The sequence below is a fragment of the Hippopotamus amphibius genome, chromosome 9, assembly GCF_030028045.1.
Source record: "Hippopotamus amphibius kiboko isolate mHipAmp2 chromosome 9, mHipAmp2.hap2, whole genome shotgun sequence".
NCBI classification, from domain to species: domain Eukaryota; kingdom Metazoa; phylum Chordata; class Mammalia; order Artiodactyla; family Hippopotamidae; genus Hippopotamus; species Hippopotamus amphibius.
The window spans coordinates 11,895,348-11,913,098 of record NC_080194.1 but is presented as its reverse complement, the minus strand read 5'-3'; the positions used below and the strand labels follow the sequence as shown (position 1 = coordinate 11,913,098).

The 17,751-nt window shown below is 47.2% G+C and overlaps 1 protein-coding gene across 3 annotated transcripts in view; it reads left to right on the top strand.

Moving 5' to 3' along the window:
• The window catches only part of EHF (ETS homologous factor), a 38,137-nt gene that overhangs the window by 6,766 nt on the left and 13,620 nt on the right, over positions 1–17,751 (top strand). For all 3 annotated transcript variants that reach the window (XM_057748463.1, XM_057748461.1, XM_057748462.1), the window contains exon 2: positions 13,925–14,024. In XM_057748463.1, coding sequence (XP_057604446.1) covers positions 13,928–14,024 — 97 coding nt within the window. In that variant the 5' untranslated portion in view covers positions 13,925–13,927. The remainder of the gene's footprint in view (positions 1–13,924; positions 14,025–17,751) is intronic.

Below are 17,751 nucleotides of genomic sequence, written 5' to 3'. Positions count from 1 at the left end.
TTCTGAACAGCAGTAGCTAATCAATGATCTCTGGCAAAACAGGCTGTATTTTCTTCCCACCCAACGTTCTTGCCTATGGGTAGCTTTGGAGTTGTTTAGGGACCTTGGCCTAATGGAGATAATAACAATAAAATAATAATAATAATAATAATAGCTAACCTTTGCTGAGTGCCTGCCATAAGCCAGGTGCTATTACAGGCATGTTCAATGTCATATTTGGTTTAATTCTCCTAACTACTTTAGGAGCTCGAGACAGAAAAGCTTTAGACAGCAAAGGTTGCCCCTGACTTCCATGATGATAGAGCAAGGGTACAGGCGAAGGCAAAAGTTGGGACTGACCCCCCGGGACAGGGCCAGAGTCAGTGGAATACAGCCACTGCAGTAACACAGGGTCCAACACCTAGAAAGCACCTGGGCTCGGTTTAACGCTCTGTTGGGGCTGTCTTGAAACTCTTAACACATTTGGAAGAAGGGACTCCGGATTTTCCTTTTGCACCGAGCCCTGCAGGTTATGTACCTGGGCCTCCCGCTGGGTGTGTTGAAATGATTCAAACGTGTGACAACTCCTGACGCTGGGAAGCCAGGAAGCCAGCACGCTGGCGGGAGAGCCCCTGCTTATTCGTATCGTGCGCATCTAGCTGACCTTGGGTGTTTCGAGGTGGTGACTTGGATCATTTTGTTTGAGCGTCAAAGGTGTCCACTGAAGCAACAGGGGGGGTGGCTGAATAATTGGCTGGAAGGGATTTGATGCCTCGGAAAACCTTTCTGATAGGGAGCTGCTGGCCTTGCTGAGGAGTATTTTCAATTGTTATTTTCCAGAGGGCTTACTCCACAGGTCAGTGAGCTCAGAGAAGCAGAGTGTGCTCTGGAAGGAAACATGAGACCCGGTGTGCCGAGCGTCTATCGTTCTGGTAGGAAGGCACAAAAAGGGAACTCGGCTTCCTTGTCTATTGTCATTTAATGATTGTCCATACAAAGAGAAAACCCTACTTCTCAAGAGGAGATCCTCGAATTCATGAGAAAATTCAGTTGTTATTTGTTTCTTAGGTTGCAAAGATGATACTGGAATGAGCCTATGAAGTTCTGTCTGTGTTTTACAGCTACATTTTTACAAACTGTTGCGGGGTCACGGGTGTGGTGGAGGAGGGGGAGAACTTTCCTAGATTTCTTCTCGGAGTGATAGAAGGCAGGCTCCTGGAGTGACACACCTGCAGTCCTCCTTCGTCGGTGTGACATCCAGGTCTGACATCAGGACCTGTGTGTGGCTGCTCAGACATGAGATGCTTTTCCAAAGGAGGCATAATTTCCCTTTAATTTTTCCACAGTTTTTTCCTTGTCATTATTGATGCTCTTTCGTCACGGCTAATAAGTCTGAGGTGGCTTCAAGGAGCCAAGCCCAATTCCTGAGTCGATCTGGGGCTTTCAACAGGAAGCCAGGCTGAAGTTTTGACGGAGGGGTTTGCATGGCCATGAACTGGTGCTTCTGTAGCATCCACACTGATGGACACTAAGAGAACTTTCATATCAGGGCACAAGGATGCTTAATATGCCTCCTGTTCATGTTTAGGGAAAAAATTATAGGAGCTGTACTTAAAGGGTCTCAACCTCAAAAATAAAAGTATGTGATCCTAAGAGACATCCTCCTCATCTTTGGAAAATATAAGGATCCATTTTCAAAGCTATAAAGAGTTATACTGCATTCCCCCCAACGCAACTCCAATACATTTATTATAATAAGTTCAGTCCATTTACTAGCTCTGTGTCTTTAGGTAAGTTGCTTAATTTCTCTGTGCCTCCTTATCTGTAAAATGGGGATAATATTAGTAGCAATGCTGGGGGCTATTGCAAGGATTGAGTGAGAAAATTCCTGTAGGGACTTCCCTGGTGGTGCAGCGGTTAAGAATCTGCCTGCCAATGCAGGGGACGCGGGTTAGATCCCTGGTCCGGGAAGGTCCCACATGCCATGGAGCAACTAAGCCCGTGTGCCACAACTACTGAGCCTGCGCTCTAGAGCCCACGAGCCACAACTACTGAAGCCCGAGCGCCTAGAGCCCGTGCTCCACAATGAAGAGCAGCTTCTGCTCGTCACAACTAGAGAAAGCCCATGCACAGCAATGAAAACCCAACACAGCCAAAAAAGTAAAGATTTTTTTAAAAAGCTGAAAAAAAGAAAATTCCTATAAAACCTAGCTCAATTCCTAGCACATCATAAACGCTCAATAAATATAAACTATCATCCTTGTCATATTTTTGGCTGCTGTTTTGTAATTATACAGTCTGTGAGATTCCGAATTGGTGGCTGTTGATCTTTCCTTGGCTGGGGCATCTTCGTCTTTCTCTGGGAAGAAACTTGAATCTCGACATGGTCAAATCCATTGTCCCAATCCATCCCGACCCCTCCCTGGCTCTGATCCCCACCTCTTACCTTCCTCCACCCTTCCTGCATTCCTGTGTCCTCGGTCTTATTTATTTTTTAGTCCACTAAGGGTGTTGTTAAACCTTGTATTTTTCTGGCTGCCCAATTTGGTTCTGAGGCACTCCACTCCCTGCCCTGCTCATGACAAGAATGCCTGGGAATGCTCAGCCAGCCATATCCCTCCTCTGTAGGAACACCCTGTTCTTAACGCTCCTTGAGAAGCAGCATTCCCAAGGCCTTCCCCCACTGCTGAGGCTCCCCCAGTAGGCCAGTGGTCTGGCGATAATGAAAGCCCCGTGGCTGAGAGAAAGCTGGAGGGAGGCGGTAATCTAGGGCAAAATCGCGCCTTGCCCACTTCCTAGGCTTTCTGCTCGAGGCTTAAAAAGAGGTATTAAGAGGCTTCTTCTGACAGTGCATGTTGAAGGCTGGGTGATGATGCCACTGCTTAATTAGTGTTGTCATGATCTCCACTTGAGTGATTTGTTTAGCTCTTTGTGGCCCTTTTTGGCTTGAGTGCATCATGTGATATTGACAAACTGTTGACAGATGAGAGCATAATGGTGCTTGAATTCACGCAGGCATCACCCTGTGAACATCTCAGGTCCTTTCCACTGGGGACCTGGGACCTCAAGTCCCTTGGCAGGACAGCAGTGAGTCTACACAGCTTGCCTTGCAGGGAGATATGGCTAACCTCCCTTCCCCATTGGGGAAGCTATGGTCCAGGGACCTGCGGTTTTCACATGATGCTCGTTGCCCAGGGTTGAATGAAAGAAGTCTTTGGGAGAGGCACTTTGAGTCTCTGCTTGGGGAGGTGACCCATAGACCACACCTACTCCCCAAACCATATTGACTTTTGGAAGTCAACCATTTGGAAGCATGTGGTTTGGGTTTTGATCATACCCTGGCGGCCCCTTCTCCGCCCTTGTTAATCTGATTCAGGATCTTAACCTGAGCTGGCTGGAGGCTGGCCATGTCATTCTGCAGATCTTGGACACCGCTCAGTGCCCTCGCAGAGCCAGCCAATGGAAAAGTACAGTGTCTTCTGGCTCCTTGGCCCTGCCAGCTCTGGCTGGCCTCTTCGATATCACCTTTTCTTCTGAGGGAGTGGGAGGGTAGCATCCAAACTGAAAGTGCAGGTTTTTCTCTGGTTTTTATAGGAAAAACAAACTGGCATGAACGCTCGGTCAAACCAGCTCAGGCTGTTTGGGCAGATGCCTTTCTTTGCTTTTTTCTGTTTATTTTCCAACAAATCAATGCTTAACTGCATTGTTATTGGAGCAGAGCAACAGGTGCAAAAAAATAACTCTGCTGCCAACTCAAATGAAAAGGTAGGGCTTATACCCTCTGGGAGGTATTTAGAAGATAACAGAAGCCCCTGCCAGCAACTGAATTAACAGCTCTGTTTACGGTGGGTTTTATGTTAACCTACCCCTAGCCCTCCAACACATAAACACACCATTGTCTCGGGGAGAGACATTCAGCCATCCAGACAGCCAACTGCTTTATTCTGCCCTGAGTGGAGATTGGTTTTGGCTGAGGCTGCTTTGTGCAACCACGGTTGCCAACTCCAGGTTTTGGTGAGGGTTTCCTGTGAAGGCGAGGGCTTGGGGTTGCTGGAGAGAGGAGGATCAATCCTGTTTTTAAACAGAGTTGTAGTTCTTTCCAAGCTTGGCCATTTCCAAATGCCGAAGAAGGTTGCCTGGCTCTCTCTGCCCTTGCTCCATGGTAACCCCAGCAGGAGACGATGAATGAGGTCAGGTGACTTTGGAAAGAACTACCTTTGTTTTCGGAAGTGGTGTCCTCGCTGGATAGTCCTATCGAGCAGGGCAGCTTCTGTGCTTTGTTCACTGTTGTGACCCCAGCACCTAGCACAGTGCCTAGCATCTAGAAGATTGTCAAGAAATATATATTAACTGGGGAGGATAAATATTTATACCAGCGGGAAGAACATTTCTTGACGATTATTTCCCTCCGCTGAAGGCTAAGACACCGGTTTTCTGCACAATGAGGTCTAAAATCCAGGGTGGTTAAGTACGCTTTGGAAGAGCTGGGGTGAGAGTGGGTTGGCGTAAGGGGTGACTCAGCCAGCTATGAGATTCCCTTGATGGAAATAACCATTTTAAAAAATGCTCTGCAAATGCTGTGTTCTGAGGCTGGCTTTGCGTGTTTGGCCTCCAGAGACTCGTGACTGTATGTGCCTGAGCACTGTTGCATTGAACAATTTGGTGGTACTGGACGTTAGGCGCTGCTTTATCTCAAGTTAGTAAATAATATAGTGATAGAGTCTCCACCGATGAGCTGGAGCTTGAGTTCTTCGGATAGAATGCGTTGTCTCTGACTTTACGAGGATTTCCTGGTGTTTATGGAGGGTTTTTTTAGGCTGATATCTGCTGGATTTGGTTATCTTGTGGGAAATCGAGGGAAGGCACGTAGATGAGTCTCCGACCAGAAGCTCTCAGCTGTGAGAGTGCTTAAGGATGGGTGAAGGGAAGGTCTTAAAAATGTAGATTCTGATTCACAGGTCTGGCTGGGACCCCAGGAAACTTCAAGTTTAACTTCTCCTCGCGTGATGATACAGGTGGCCTATAGACCAACCTGTGTGACCTCTTCAGCCAAGTAGGAAAATAAGCACCATAAAAGTAATCCTCTAGTCCCCATACCTGTGCCTTTCCAAAGAGCTACGGAGGCCTAAGGTTTTCTGTTTGTTTATTTTTTGTTTTGTTTTGTTTTGGGCCTTTTTTTTCTCTTTGCTGTATGTTCTTTATGATTATTTGGTTTTAGAATAGAGACAGAGGATTAGTGGGGAGAGAGATGATACTGAGGTTCAGGGTGATGGGGAAGATGGTGACTTCTTCACTGCACTGCCACACAGAGGTCTAGAATGAGCCTCCTGGATGCAGGGTGGTTCCTACTTCAGCTGCTGAGGGAGAGGGACAGTGGGGCCCTTCCTGGTATCAGCGTACGAGAACTAGTCAACATCCATGTCAAGTAAAAGTGAGAATAGAATCTCTCAGGCCTTCTCTCCGAGGTTGGAGTAGACTTGTCTCCCAACCCTAACTCCACTATAAAGTTTTCTTTACATTTCAGTCCAACATGAGTGCAAGAGAGTATTTTTTTTTTTTTTTTTTTTTTTTTTTACAGATCCATGGTGTCCATAGATGTGTAGGGGTCAGTGGTTGGTCTTTAGAGGGCCTGGGGCCCACAAAATACATGAAAAACCTGGTGTGCATTTTGAGGAGGAGAGAGCGCTAGGTTCCTGGAGGTCTCAAAAGACTGTGACCTTTTATGCTTCAAAGCTTGCCCTATTCTTCTCAGCTTGTCATTATCTGAACGAGATTGATAAAGGCTCTTGGGGTCATGAAAGGTAATCTTGTTTTTGATCAGCTTTGGTGCCTGTGCACTGTCAGTATCTGTGTCTCGTCTGGATCGGGCACCAGGACTGTTAAAGATCAGCATGATATGTATATTTCCAAATGGCTTCCAGTCAGTCACGTGTATCTATAATGGATCAACTATTGGTCTTCCATTATGGCACCACTGCTCGTGAAAACGCTTGAAAGCCCAGGAATAATGCTTCCAATGTTGCCCCTGGGAACATGAAATGTCTGTTTCAAAACACATTATGAGGGTATGAAATTACCTGTGATGTAATCCCGAGAGGATCAAATACATTCCCCAAGCTTGATTCACGTTTTGATTCATTTGGAAAACATGAATTATTGTCTGCGTTACATTCAGTTAGATTTCACATGGACTGAATTTTCTTTTCTCCTCATTGGGAGCAGTTCTCTTGAAGTGACAGTCATATTGAAACAGGAAGTCGGCAAGCTGTTGCGACATCCTTCGGGCAAGTGCTGTGAATTCACCTGCTGGTAACTTTGATTAAGGACCGAGAATGATCTGGACGGCGCTGTCATTGCAAAAGTAATTCTTTAAAATGCCTAATTGCTCCTTGGGCTTGAGGAGTAAAAATACCCATACAGGCAGCCAGTTCTGAGGCCGTTTGGGGATGATGTGGTTGAATGAATCGAGGAGCTGGGAAGAAGGCAGACCGTGGCTTTGACTCTCAATCCCCTGGGGCTGAGAACCAGGAATGCAGGCAAAACCCTGCTTACAATCTGCTCTGTGGCCCTGGCGCTCCTCAGTGTATCGTCACCTTCCCAGCAAGAACAAACCCTGCTTTTTGGACTGAGGTCTAAGTCAGATGAAGCACAAAGAATTATGTCATGGTTTACTTCCAAAATTGAAAATAAAAATAACTTTATTGAGTCATAAAAGGAGTGTTTATATTACATATGTATGCTAATATATTCATGTATATGTAGGCATGTAAATATATATGTATGTGTATATAAATGTACAGGTGTATAAATCTGTTTGAATGGCTAAAAGAGTATCATGGATAAACTGGCCCAGATTCTGTACCCTAAATATTTCTGCCTAAGTATATCATAGGTATGGCAAAATGAAGACAGATTTCTACACTTTCATCCTAAAAAGAACTCTTGGATATATCGAGAAGAGAGATGGCTTCAGGTTGCTCTGGCAAAAAGGAAAAGAGTTTCAATCAGGGTCCCAGCATGAATGAATGAACCAGAGAATTTTATAATCTTGAAAAAATCTGGTAAAGGTGTGAGGCCCCAGATGGCAGAGGGAGAATGTTGTGACTGTGTATGGAATGGGGCTGGGGGTGCAGATGAGTGGAGGGCATCTTTCTTCTCTGGCAAAGCACCCCCTTCTCAGCAGAAATTTCCCAGGGTTTGTTGTTAGATACTTGGAGTTTGAATTTTCTTCTGGCTTCAATTCTTTCGCAACTGTGTGAGCTTGAACAAGTTATCCAACCTCTCTGAGCCTCGGGTAAACCATCTGTTAAATGACATAATGCCTTACAGAGTAATTGTGACTATTGACTGAGATAATGTATTTAAAACTATTAACACAGAGCCAACACATTTTAAATGTTCAACAAGCCCTAGCTACTACAGTATAGTTACTATTATTATTTTTTAAATTATTTTCTATTTTTACACATTTGATCCTAGGTCTCAGTAGCCCCACCACAGAGCAGAAGACACACCTTGCTCCAGATGAGCGAGCCCAAGCTGGGCTGCGTTTGTCTCTGCTGGCAGGTTCTCTCTGTGTGTTTAAGAAAAGAGGCCTTGGCCTTGGCAGGAGTCCTGAGACTGGGCAGAGCCTCCTGGGTTCTGGAGTGCATGGCTCTCGTCCCTTGTCAAAGTCCCATTGGTGCCTCCTTCCCCTCATTTTTCTGTCCCTATGAGTTCAAATCCCAGACCCCCTTCTTCCAGTAATTGAGCAGTTCCTCCAGGACCCTGTAGGCTAGAGAGATCCTCTGGCCATTCTCTGTCAGGAGCTCCAGCGTTGGACGTGCTGCTGTCCTGTGCACCTGCAAACCAGCCATGGTGGGTGGGAGCACGAGGCCGGGGCGGTAACCCAGGGCTGCGAAGGTGTGCCCTCCCACTGCTCCTGGCTGCTTTGGGCAGCGTGTGTCTGGTGGGACGAAAGGGAGCAGGAGGCATGCGTGCCCAGAGGGAAGGAGCATAGCTTCTGTGAGCAGGGATGCTGTGTATAGCTCAGCCTAATGGTGGGTCTACACGGCAGCCAAGGATGGGGAATGGGGAGGCATGAGTCCAGCCCTAGACTAGACCTTGCCAGCAGCTGGGATTGCTGACTGTTATGTAGATGGTGGAAATTAGAAGTCTTGCTTGAAGTGAACTGAACCCTCAATTTTCTCCTTGGAGACTCAAAAAAATAGTAGTCACCATGCAATAAATAAATGACAATAATAATTATAAAAACCAGCTAACATTGACCAAGTGCTTAATATGTGTCAAGCACTTTTTCAAACATTCTACAGGTATCATCTCATTTTGTCCTTCAACAATCCTTTTTATATCATCCCCATTCTATCCATGAGGAAACCGAGGCCAGAGAAGTTGAATCACTTGTCCATTAGTAAATAGACCCCGTTAGTAAATTGGCAAAGCCAGGAACTGAAACATGGCCATCTGACTCCAGAGCCTGGAGCTCCCCACCATTACACCATCCTGCCTCTGAAGGGTCTACCCCGACCCCAAGAATGTCACCCAAACCAACCAGCACAGTTCAGAGAGAGAAACTCCTGGGCAGATCCATGATAACTGCTAATATTTCCTGCGTACTTGCCACATATGAAATAATACATGAGAACTTTACAAACATCCTCATTTAATCTACGCATCAACTCCATTTCCCCCACTTTCTGTCGTAGGGGGAAATTGAGACTTTAGAGAGGATGGTACTTCCCCAAGGTCAACACAGCCTGCCAAGGGGCAGAATCAAGATTTCAACTCTCACTATCTGAGTCATCGTAAGAGCTGCCCTCCAGAAACGCAGCCACCTCGGGCTGGGTTGGAAGCTGCTCAGAATCTTGAGTACGTCCTTTCAATCCAGATGTTAGGAAGACTCCTTCTCGTGCACTCCCATTTGTGCCACTGAGCAGCAGCTAAAATGTGAGGCCCTTGAACTTTAGGGTCAGGCCCAGTGCTCTGCTGGCCTCCTCCCCGATCCATTGGTCCTCCCTGTGTGTGGTGGTCAAGCTGGTGCTTAAAGGGAATCTCGCCTTTGATGAAGGTCTGGCAGAGCGGGCACAGAGACGATGGGTCGTCTCTATGCGTGGGTGGCCCAGGAGTGGTCTGGGTCTCTGGCAACTTAGGGCTTTGTGGGGGTTTGTGTTTAACTCCATACCCCCCTTAACACAGTTGGGAGTAAAGAGTGACTGTGGCCACCCCAACACAGTACAGTGCTGTCTCTCTGCCAAAATGGGTTCGGATTGGCCAAACCCTCATGGCCCATTGTTTGCCAGGGCGTTGCTTCCTCAACTGGAATAGGTCCTGGCTGGAAGGCTGGCATGAGGTGCCGTCTGCGGTAGTTGACTGGGTCCCACGCGTGGCTCCTCCTCTTGAAATAAAGAGCAGACTTTTGTCACCCAAAGTGTCCGTTTCAGAACTGCTGTGCAAAGGGTGACGTCTTGGGCGAATGTGGAAGTCAAGACAGTGAGTGGGCACAGAGTTCCCTCCGATTGTTTGTGTACATGAAGCGGGGATGAGAGTATGCAGGTGGAAAAACGTTGCATCACCCACATTGCATTTCAGTCGTTTAGTCTGAATTAAAATTTACTTTTCGTGTGTGTGTGTGCAGATTTTAATAGCCCAAGTAGCAATTAATGCTGTGTTCCCAGAATGCATGGCAAGCAGGAATCAAGTTGGGCTTGATACTCGGTGCATTTTCTTAAATTTCTGCCTAGGAGGCAATTACCTGGCATGACCAGGCACTTTGCTGGGGACCTCACAGTCCCTTATCTCAGTCAATCCTCCAGCAAGCCTAGGAGGTGGTGCTAATGCCATGGCGGTTTCCTTGGAGATGATACAGCAGCTCAGAAAGGCTAGAGAACAGTCCAAGTTCACCACACGAGCAAGATCGAAGCCTGAGCTGTCGCCTCTATAGGCTCTAACTTGACTGGTGTTCACGACTGCGGGGGATTTGCCTCCAGGGGACATTTTTCAGGGGGTGGTGAGTGAGTGCTGCTAGAATCCAGTGGCTAGAGGCCAGTGGTAGCTAAGCCTACTGCAATGCACGTGTTGGCCCCGCGACAAAGAGCCATCCTGGACCAACATGCCAGTCGTGCTGAGGTTGAGAAACTCTGCTTTTCGCTCCTAGAATTCTCCCTTGAGCTAGAGATGAGGCCAGGTGGATCCTTTTCCCAGCTTGCTTTTGGCTTGAAGGGTGGAACCATTCTTACTTAGGCTCTGAGTTAACTTCTTCCAATCTTGGAAGAAGTCAAATGTGTTAGAGAAACACCTTGAGAACTGATGTTTAAAGAAAGGAAAAGAAGTTGATTTTAAACGAGGGCTTGTGTGCGGGCATCACACCAGGGACCTTTAAATCCATGATATCATTTATTCTTCCAAACAGCCCTTAGGCTTGGAGCACATCCACGTTCCCCTGACGTCCCCTTTGAAATCAATGAAGGCACTGAGCTCAGAAAGGGTAACCTACTCAAGGTCACGTGGCTCAAAGATGGGAAGCTTGGATTCCAACCCAGGCCTCAAAGATTCCAAAGTCTCTACCTCCCATACTTGATACTTTTTTTTTTTTTTAAAGAAAATAATGAAAGCTATGCTGAAGGTAAAGTAGAAAGCTTAAAGAGGAACATTAAATAATTCTCTTACTTTTTAATTAAAAGGGTTGCTTTTTATACCCCATAAAGTAATCCCCTTGCACCATAGAAAGTCAATATTCGTATGTGGGAGTGTGGGTGAGTTGGTTATAAGAATGCCTTTTTATTTTCCTTACAATTCTCGAGGCACATTTATGATCCATTATCTCATTTGATCTTCTCAACAGTTGTGTGAGGTTGTTGGGAGGGCAAATAGCCTCATTTTATACCTGAAAAGCTGGGCCTCCGAGGTGGGTAGGACTTGGTGCAAGGCCTTCAGCCGTGCTGGCCCTGGAGGGCCTTCTGTGCCCATCCTGAGGGCACGGTCCCTGCAGCCCCAAGGTGGCTTGAAAATACTGACCTTCTTTCATTACAAGCGCGGGTGAGCTTGGCGAACTCTGACTCACTAAGGAATAAGCCACATAAACTCTTTTATGGGTAGTAACCATTTACGGTGCCCTGTAAAAAAGGGCCCCTCACCGTGCCGGCAGCTTTCCTCAAAAAGGCGGTGTCGGCAGAGAGGCGCAGCCTTCTAGGAGCCGGGTGGTGACGGGGCAGCTGTGACCTTGTAGTCCTTAGGGCTTCTCTGTGGGTTGAGAGTGGTTCTGGATGCCTCATGGTGAGAGATGATGTCTGCCCAGAGGGAAGGGGCTGGTGGGCATTCGGCCAGGAGAGGAAAACCGGCCCACTTGGTCCTGTGACATTTACTGGCTTCTTTCTTAGTCCCCGCTCAGCTTTCTGCATGCACAAGCCCATTTAATTCCCACAGCCCTCTGAGTTGGGGTTGTTCCCATTTTACAGGGGGAGAAAGTGAGGATCAGAAAGATTTAGGCTAGTCAGACTTGAACTTGCTCAAGGTCACCCACAGTGAGCAGGGGAACTAGGATCTGAGCTCACCTCTCCCGACTCCAAAGCCGGGCGCCCAGTCCCTCACACCACCCTGCCGTCTAGTTTTTCGGGAAGTGGTGAACAGGAGCCCTGCGCCCAGCTGAGGAGGTAGGTGCTAGTTGGCCCCAGCAGGTCTGGTTTCCACGGAAATGGCCACTTTGAAACAACCCTGCGGGCAAACCCTTGTGAAAGAATTTCAGGGAAGCCTCCCCTGCCCACCCCACCCCCACCCTCAGCCTGGAGGGCAGATGGGCTGGGCCCTGAGCTTCAGCCCTTCCAGGGTTAAACAGTAACCTCTCTACTGCTTGTAGTTGAGCAAATGCTGGCAAGGAACAAGCCCGGCCTTGAGCAAACAGGAGCCAGTGCCATGCCCCCTCCCTCTCCCGGCCACCCCTCTGGGGACCTGGAAGCTTTCTTTTCCCTTAAAGTCCCTCATTTGATTTCTTAGCTTAGGGCAATTGCTCTAGAGAGCTCGATGGGAAAAGGCCCAGTTCTTGTGAAAGAGAAGAAGTTGGTTTTCTCTGAGAGTGAGAATCAAAGAGATTTCTGGAAATGAACTGAAGAAAGCAATGTATTTACCTTCTTTCAATTTTTGCACGGGGAAAGTGAGGCCTAAGGTTGCTTCTGGTTTGGGTTGTCCCGAGAAGTAGTACCCCCTCCTCATCATAATACCTTCTATGTGGTCATGTCCTGCTTTGTGCCAAGTGCTCGAGGTATAGACAATTTTTAAGCTACAGCCAATACACATGGTAGGTAGGAGGATCTGTATTTTGCATAAGAGAAAACCGGGCTTCAGAGAGGTTAAGGACTTGTTTGACTTAGTACTAACCTAAGCTGGTAAGTGGTAGAGCTTGGGACAAACCCCAGCTCTTTCTGACTTTGAAACATCTCTAAGGTGCCACCACATAGAACCTGGCTCTGCTTTCTCCCCAGCCTGTGGTCTTGTTACAACATTCATCTTTCCCACCCCATCTTTTGTTCTCCTACCTTCTACTTAGGTTGGATTCAGGCCTAATTATTTGCCAAACAGCCAGGATGATGTTCATTATCATCATAAATTTAGCCTGGTTCGGCTCCTAGTCACTGCTCTACCCCCGGTTCCGAGAACCCCGCTTCCAGCCCATTGCAAGGCTGATAAACATCTATTGAAAAAAATGGATACATAAATGAATTTTTATGCCTTTTCCAGACCTCCTCTTCTCCCTTCTCAAGTCCTACATAGAACAGAGGAGCAGCAGCTAAATTAGCGGAAGGGGTTTTGAGGGATGGGATGGCTCTGGTTGGGCAATTTCCATCCTGGAGACGCTGGTGACACACGAGGAGGCAAGATTGCCCCCAAACAGGCAGAAAAATTTCCATGATCTGCTACTCTAAACCTAGCCTCATCTCCCCACCCAAACATTTAGAAAGAGCAGGTTACCTTTAGAGATCCCAGGTAATGCTCAGACACCTTCTGGAAACAGGCTGCTCATGCTTTGAATGATTGAACACACTTCTGGGGTTTTGAGTCCGAAAAGTGAAGGGTGCCTGGCTTGAGGGTAGGAACATTGCAGATGCTGGAGGATCGAGATGAATATTTCTAAAGCGTAAAATTTTTACATGGTTTAAAAAATCCAAACAGGCTCGTGGAAGAAAGGCTCTTCTCCTGGGTCCTTCCCTGAGAAAATGAGCCCTCAGACTGAGAAAGTCAGCTTCAGGGCAGCTTTGAAGCTCGTGATATTCTCCAGGTATCATAAAGGAGAGGGAACGTGAGGCTGAATTTTTACCAGGAAGGAAGGGAAGGGGCAGTGTCTTGTCCCAGAAACGGATTGATTCCTAATATTATCATGGAGCCAAATACTTGAAAAGCTCTAGGGCAAATATGGCTGAAGTCCTCCAAGACCAGTCCCCACCCTGTGGCAGATATCCACCTTGGGGAAATTTACTGGATGCTCAGGTGTGTCGGGACGTGTAAATGTCTGATTTCAGGTCTGAGTTCCCACACAGGTGCCCGGTCTGTTCTGCTACCCGTTTGGGTTTTCACTGATTGTAATGCCACTTTAAACAAAAATCTCTTTGGCATTTTCACTTTCGTAAAAAAAAAAAAAAAAAAGCTGGCGGCTGGCCAGACTCGCCCAAGTGAGCAGGTATCACATTTTCCTCCCATTTCATTCCCGATCAGAGATTATTCATTTATGAATGGGTGGCTGTAAAAACTTGCCTCATGCATATGAAAATCGAACCTGGAAATTTTTAATTGCTGGTGAGTTTTGCTTTTACTGAAAGGGCTGTGGCAACATGCCTGGCAGGCAGTGGACAGAAGGACAAATTCTTTCTTCCTTCTTAAATTCACTCTATGATCTATACTCACAAATGACGTTTGTCCGAGAGGCACTGGCTGACTGGCCTGTTTGATCCCTTTACAGATCATGATTCTGGAAGGAAGTGGTGTAATGAATCTCAACCCCAGCAACAACCTCCTCCACCAGCAGCCGGTCTGGACAGACAGCTACCCCACGTGCAATGGTAAGCAGGCCGCGCGGGGGGTCCGTGTCACTCCCCAAGGGGATTCTTCCTTTGCTTTAATTAGGCTTTGTTCCCCAACTTCATGAGAAATACAGGTTTTATTCAGCAGGGAGTATGGGGACCAGGAGGACTAGAGAAAACTCTTCAGCTGGAGATCCCCACGGGCCCGCAGGGCCCCAGCCAGCAGCCCATTTGAGATATTTTGTGGTTTCCTCTCAATATTCAAAGTTCCAGTTTGGCAGCCTGGCACAGAGGCTGGTAGAAGAGATACCCCAAAGGAAGGCCAGCTTTAACAGTGTTGGCTGGGATATCGAGTCAGGATAGGTGAGAAAGCTGTGTGTATGTGTACACGCTCACATCTGTGTGTGTGTGTGTGTTTCTCTGTCTGTCTGTGTTGTGGAAGCATGGAAGTTAAGGAGAAGAGAGTTATAGCGGCTTAATCTTTCTTCTTCCGGTGACCTCCCTTTGTATAGGGAGGGGAGATTTATTAGGAGACCACATGCCTGCCTTTGATGCTTTAATATAGAATCGATTGATTAGAAGAAGGAGGGCCTGGTGGTGGGGCTTATGGAGGGTTTGGTGATCAAGCCCGTGGCTTCCTGTAGAAGCCGGACTGAATAAAGTTGTTGCTGAACCAGGGACCCACACCCCATTGTAAAGGTGTTCAGTTTGGGTAGACCACAGTGGGTGTGAGGAGCTCTGGGCCTTCTCCCACCCCGTACCTGCTGCTAATCTCCTCCCCAGAGACTCTGCGGCTCTTGCTTCCCTGGAGAAATGGAAATGGCCGGTCAGTGAGCAGAGTCTGGGAAGCAGGAGAGGGAGGCTGATGGAAGGGGTATATTCTCCAAGAAGTGGCCGATCCGTGGGCAGCTCCACTGTTCAATTTGGAACCCCAGCCACATGGTCGAAAGTGGGAACCGGTGACCTTCTCTTATTTGATCACCTGTGCTTTTGAACTGCCGCCCTTTCTAGGCATGACCTTCCCTGTGGTAGGACTCAGATTCCCTGTGGGGACCTCGAAGGATGATTCCAAACAGGGAAAAGCTCTTCAGACTGGAAAGTCTTCTGGATCCCAGGCCCTAGGACCCTCGAATAAGGCAGATTTCCTCTTGTTTGCTTTGGGGTGTAGTCAGCAGGGAGTGGAATTTAAACATTGCTTTTACTTTCTAACTTCTGGAGGCCCCAGGGAAGGCCCAGCTCCTCATCGTGACTGATGGGGTTGGCGAGGCCAGTTGCATACCAGAGAGGAGCTGAACTCACAGGATTTTCAGTGCTTCTCCCGAAACTTCAGGAATCAGATGAGTCACCTGGCTGACAGGCAGTCTCCCCTGGTCAACTTTAGACAAAATTCCCAGGTTCTGCCAAGTGTTGACAGCCTGGACTCTCAGGAACCATGCTCTCATAGGAATCACATGTCGTTGAGAGAAGAAAGCACTGCAGGCCTGGTGTTGGGTTATTGAAATTTGTTGTGTCTTGTTGGCAAACCCACAGCTGCATGGTCATAGCAACACAGTTATTTTAAAAATAAAAGAACAAAGACTCGGGGAGCTGCAAAAAGTATAGCCCAACCTTAAAGAGCTGTATTGGTGAGACACCAAAAATTCGGGAGGAAATTGAGATATCCGGTCTAGGCTCTGTGTGTTGGTGTATTAGGGAATATTTCTATGTCATTAAATTCTGAGATTACTAAATGCCCATCAACAAATGAATGGATAAAGAAGATGTGGCACATATATACAATGGAATATTACTCTGCTATAAAAAGGAATGAAATGGAGCTATATGTAATGAGGTGGATAGACCTAGAGTCTGTCATACAGAGTGAAGTAAGCCAGAAAGAGAAAAACAAATATTGTATGCTAACTCATATATATGGAATCTAAAAAAAAAAAAAAAAAAAAAAAAGTGACAGGACAAGAATAAGGATGCAGATGCAGAGAATGGACTGAAGGACATGGGGTTGGGGGTGGTGGTAAAGGGGAAGCTGGGACAAAGTGAGAGGGTAGCATAGACATATATACACTACCAACTGTAAAATAGATAGCCAGTGGGAAGTTGCTGTATAATAAAGGGAGATCAGCTCGATGATGGGTGATGCCTTAGAGGGACGGGATGGGGAGGGTGGGGTGAGTCAAGGGAGGGAGGGGATATGGGGATATGTGTATAAATACAGCTGATTGACTTTGGTGTACCTCAAAAAAAGTCCTCAAAAATAAAAAAATTCTTAGATTAGATGCTTCTAATCCCTGCCCCTTCCCCTTCCACTGTTGGCTTCCCCTTTAGAGCCCAAGCTGAGGGTTTAGATCTGCTTTTGTGCGTCCCTGAGGAACGAGGAGTAAGGCACATAAGGAGGGTGGCAGGTATTACCCAAGGCAGTCACTTTCGTGCACACATGCCCTTGACCTCCTGCTCTTCGCGCTCCTTAGGTCTGGAAGTAGTGGATGCTCTCCAAGGGGGGGAGCAAAAAGTGGAACTGGGTTGGAAACATTCCACCTTCAGCCTCTGCTCCTGGGGTGCTGCGGGCTAGGCTATGGGCATTGTGGCGATCAAACCTTGCGGAGCTCTGTGGGTCCTTGCCACTCAACCTGTATCCACCGACCAGCTTCATCATCATCCCTGGGAAGCTTGTTAGGAATGCAGAGACTCAGGCCTTACCCCAAGTCTACGGAATCAGAATCTGCATTGGAACAACATTCTCTGGTGATTCATAATCTCATTAGAGTCTGAGAAGTACTGGTCTAGTGTGACCTTGAAGAAAAATTTAGGGACCATTTTCTTTTGCTACATTTTCCTCTACAGGTCCCTCCTTGAGTTTGTGGGAATATCTGTGCGTCATGCTCAGCTGGATTTCCCCTCCTTCAGCTTGGTGGGCTATAATAGGGCATTCCCCTTGTCCCCGCCCCTCACCTTTCCGGCAAGAGAGCTCTTTCCCTTTGCCCCTGCTTCTGAGGGGAGCGTAAGATCTCTCAGTCTGCTTACATGCCGCCAGAGCCGGGCTCTCTCTTCTCCATCCCTCCAGGACTTTGGGCTGATTTCGTGCTGTTCGCTTAAGTGAGTATGAGAGTCACATACATAGATGGTTAGTCCATAGTGAGCTCAGTAATATTTATTGGCTTGAACGAACGCCTCTTCTTTACTGCTACTTGAATTAACCATCTTGTGAATGTACCTCAAAAGTCGTCCAGGTTCCGATGTTATTTCTTCTTCAGCCACAAATTTACTAAAGAAATAGAGAAAGAGTACCTATGATGGCAAGATCTCTGAGGTAGTTTTTATGGGAGATACAAGGATGGGTAAGACAGAGTCCATGACCTTGGACATTCAATTTGCAAAGAAGAATAGGACTGTAGTTAGAGACCCATCAAGAAAGGCAGAACATGACGAACGTCTTTAGGAGAAATGTCAAGTGCATCTCCTGGAGATTCAGAGGACCGCAGGCCTCAGCAGTCAGTCAGGGGGTCCGTGATGGCTTTGTGGGGTGGTCAGAGGCAGTGAGCTGGGTAGGAATTCAACAGGGAGCGATAGGTAGAATACACACCAGGCTGAAAGAACAACATGGAATAAAAGGCAAAAGGTCACCTGAGGAGTAGCTAGGGAAGAGCCTTAATGCCTGACGTGGCAGTTTTGGACCCAATTTCAGTGGATAAAGGGAAATTGCTAAAGGTAGCTGAGTAGGGAAGTGACATCCTAGTGGCTAAAAAAATCAGGATGGAGCGGCGGGGACTGC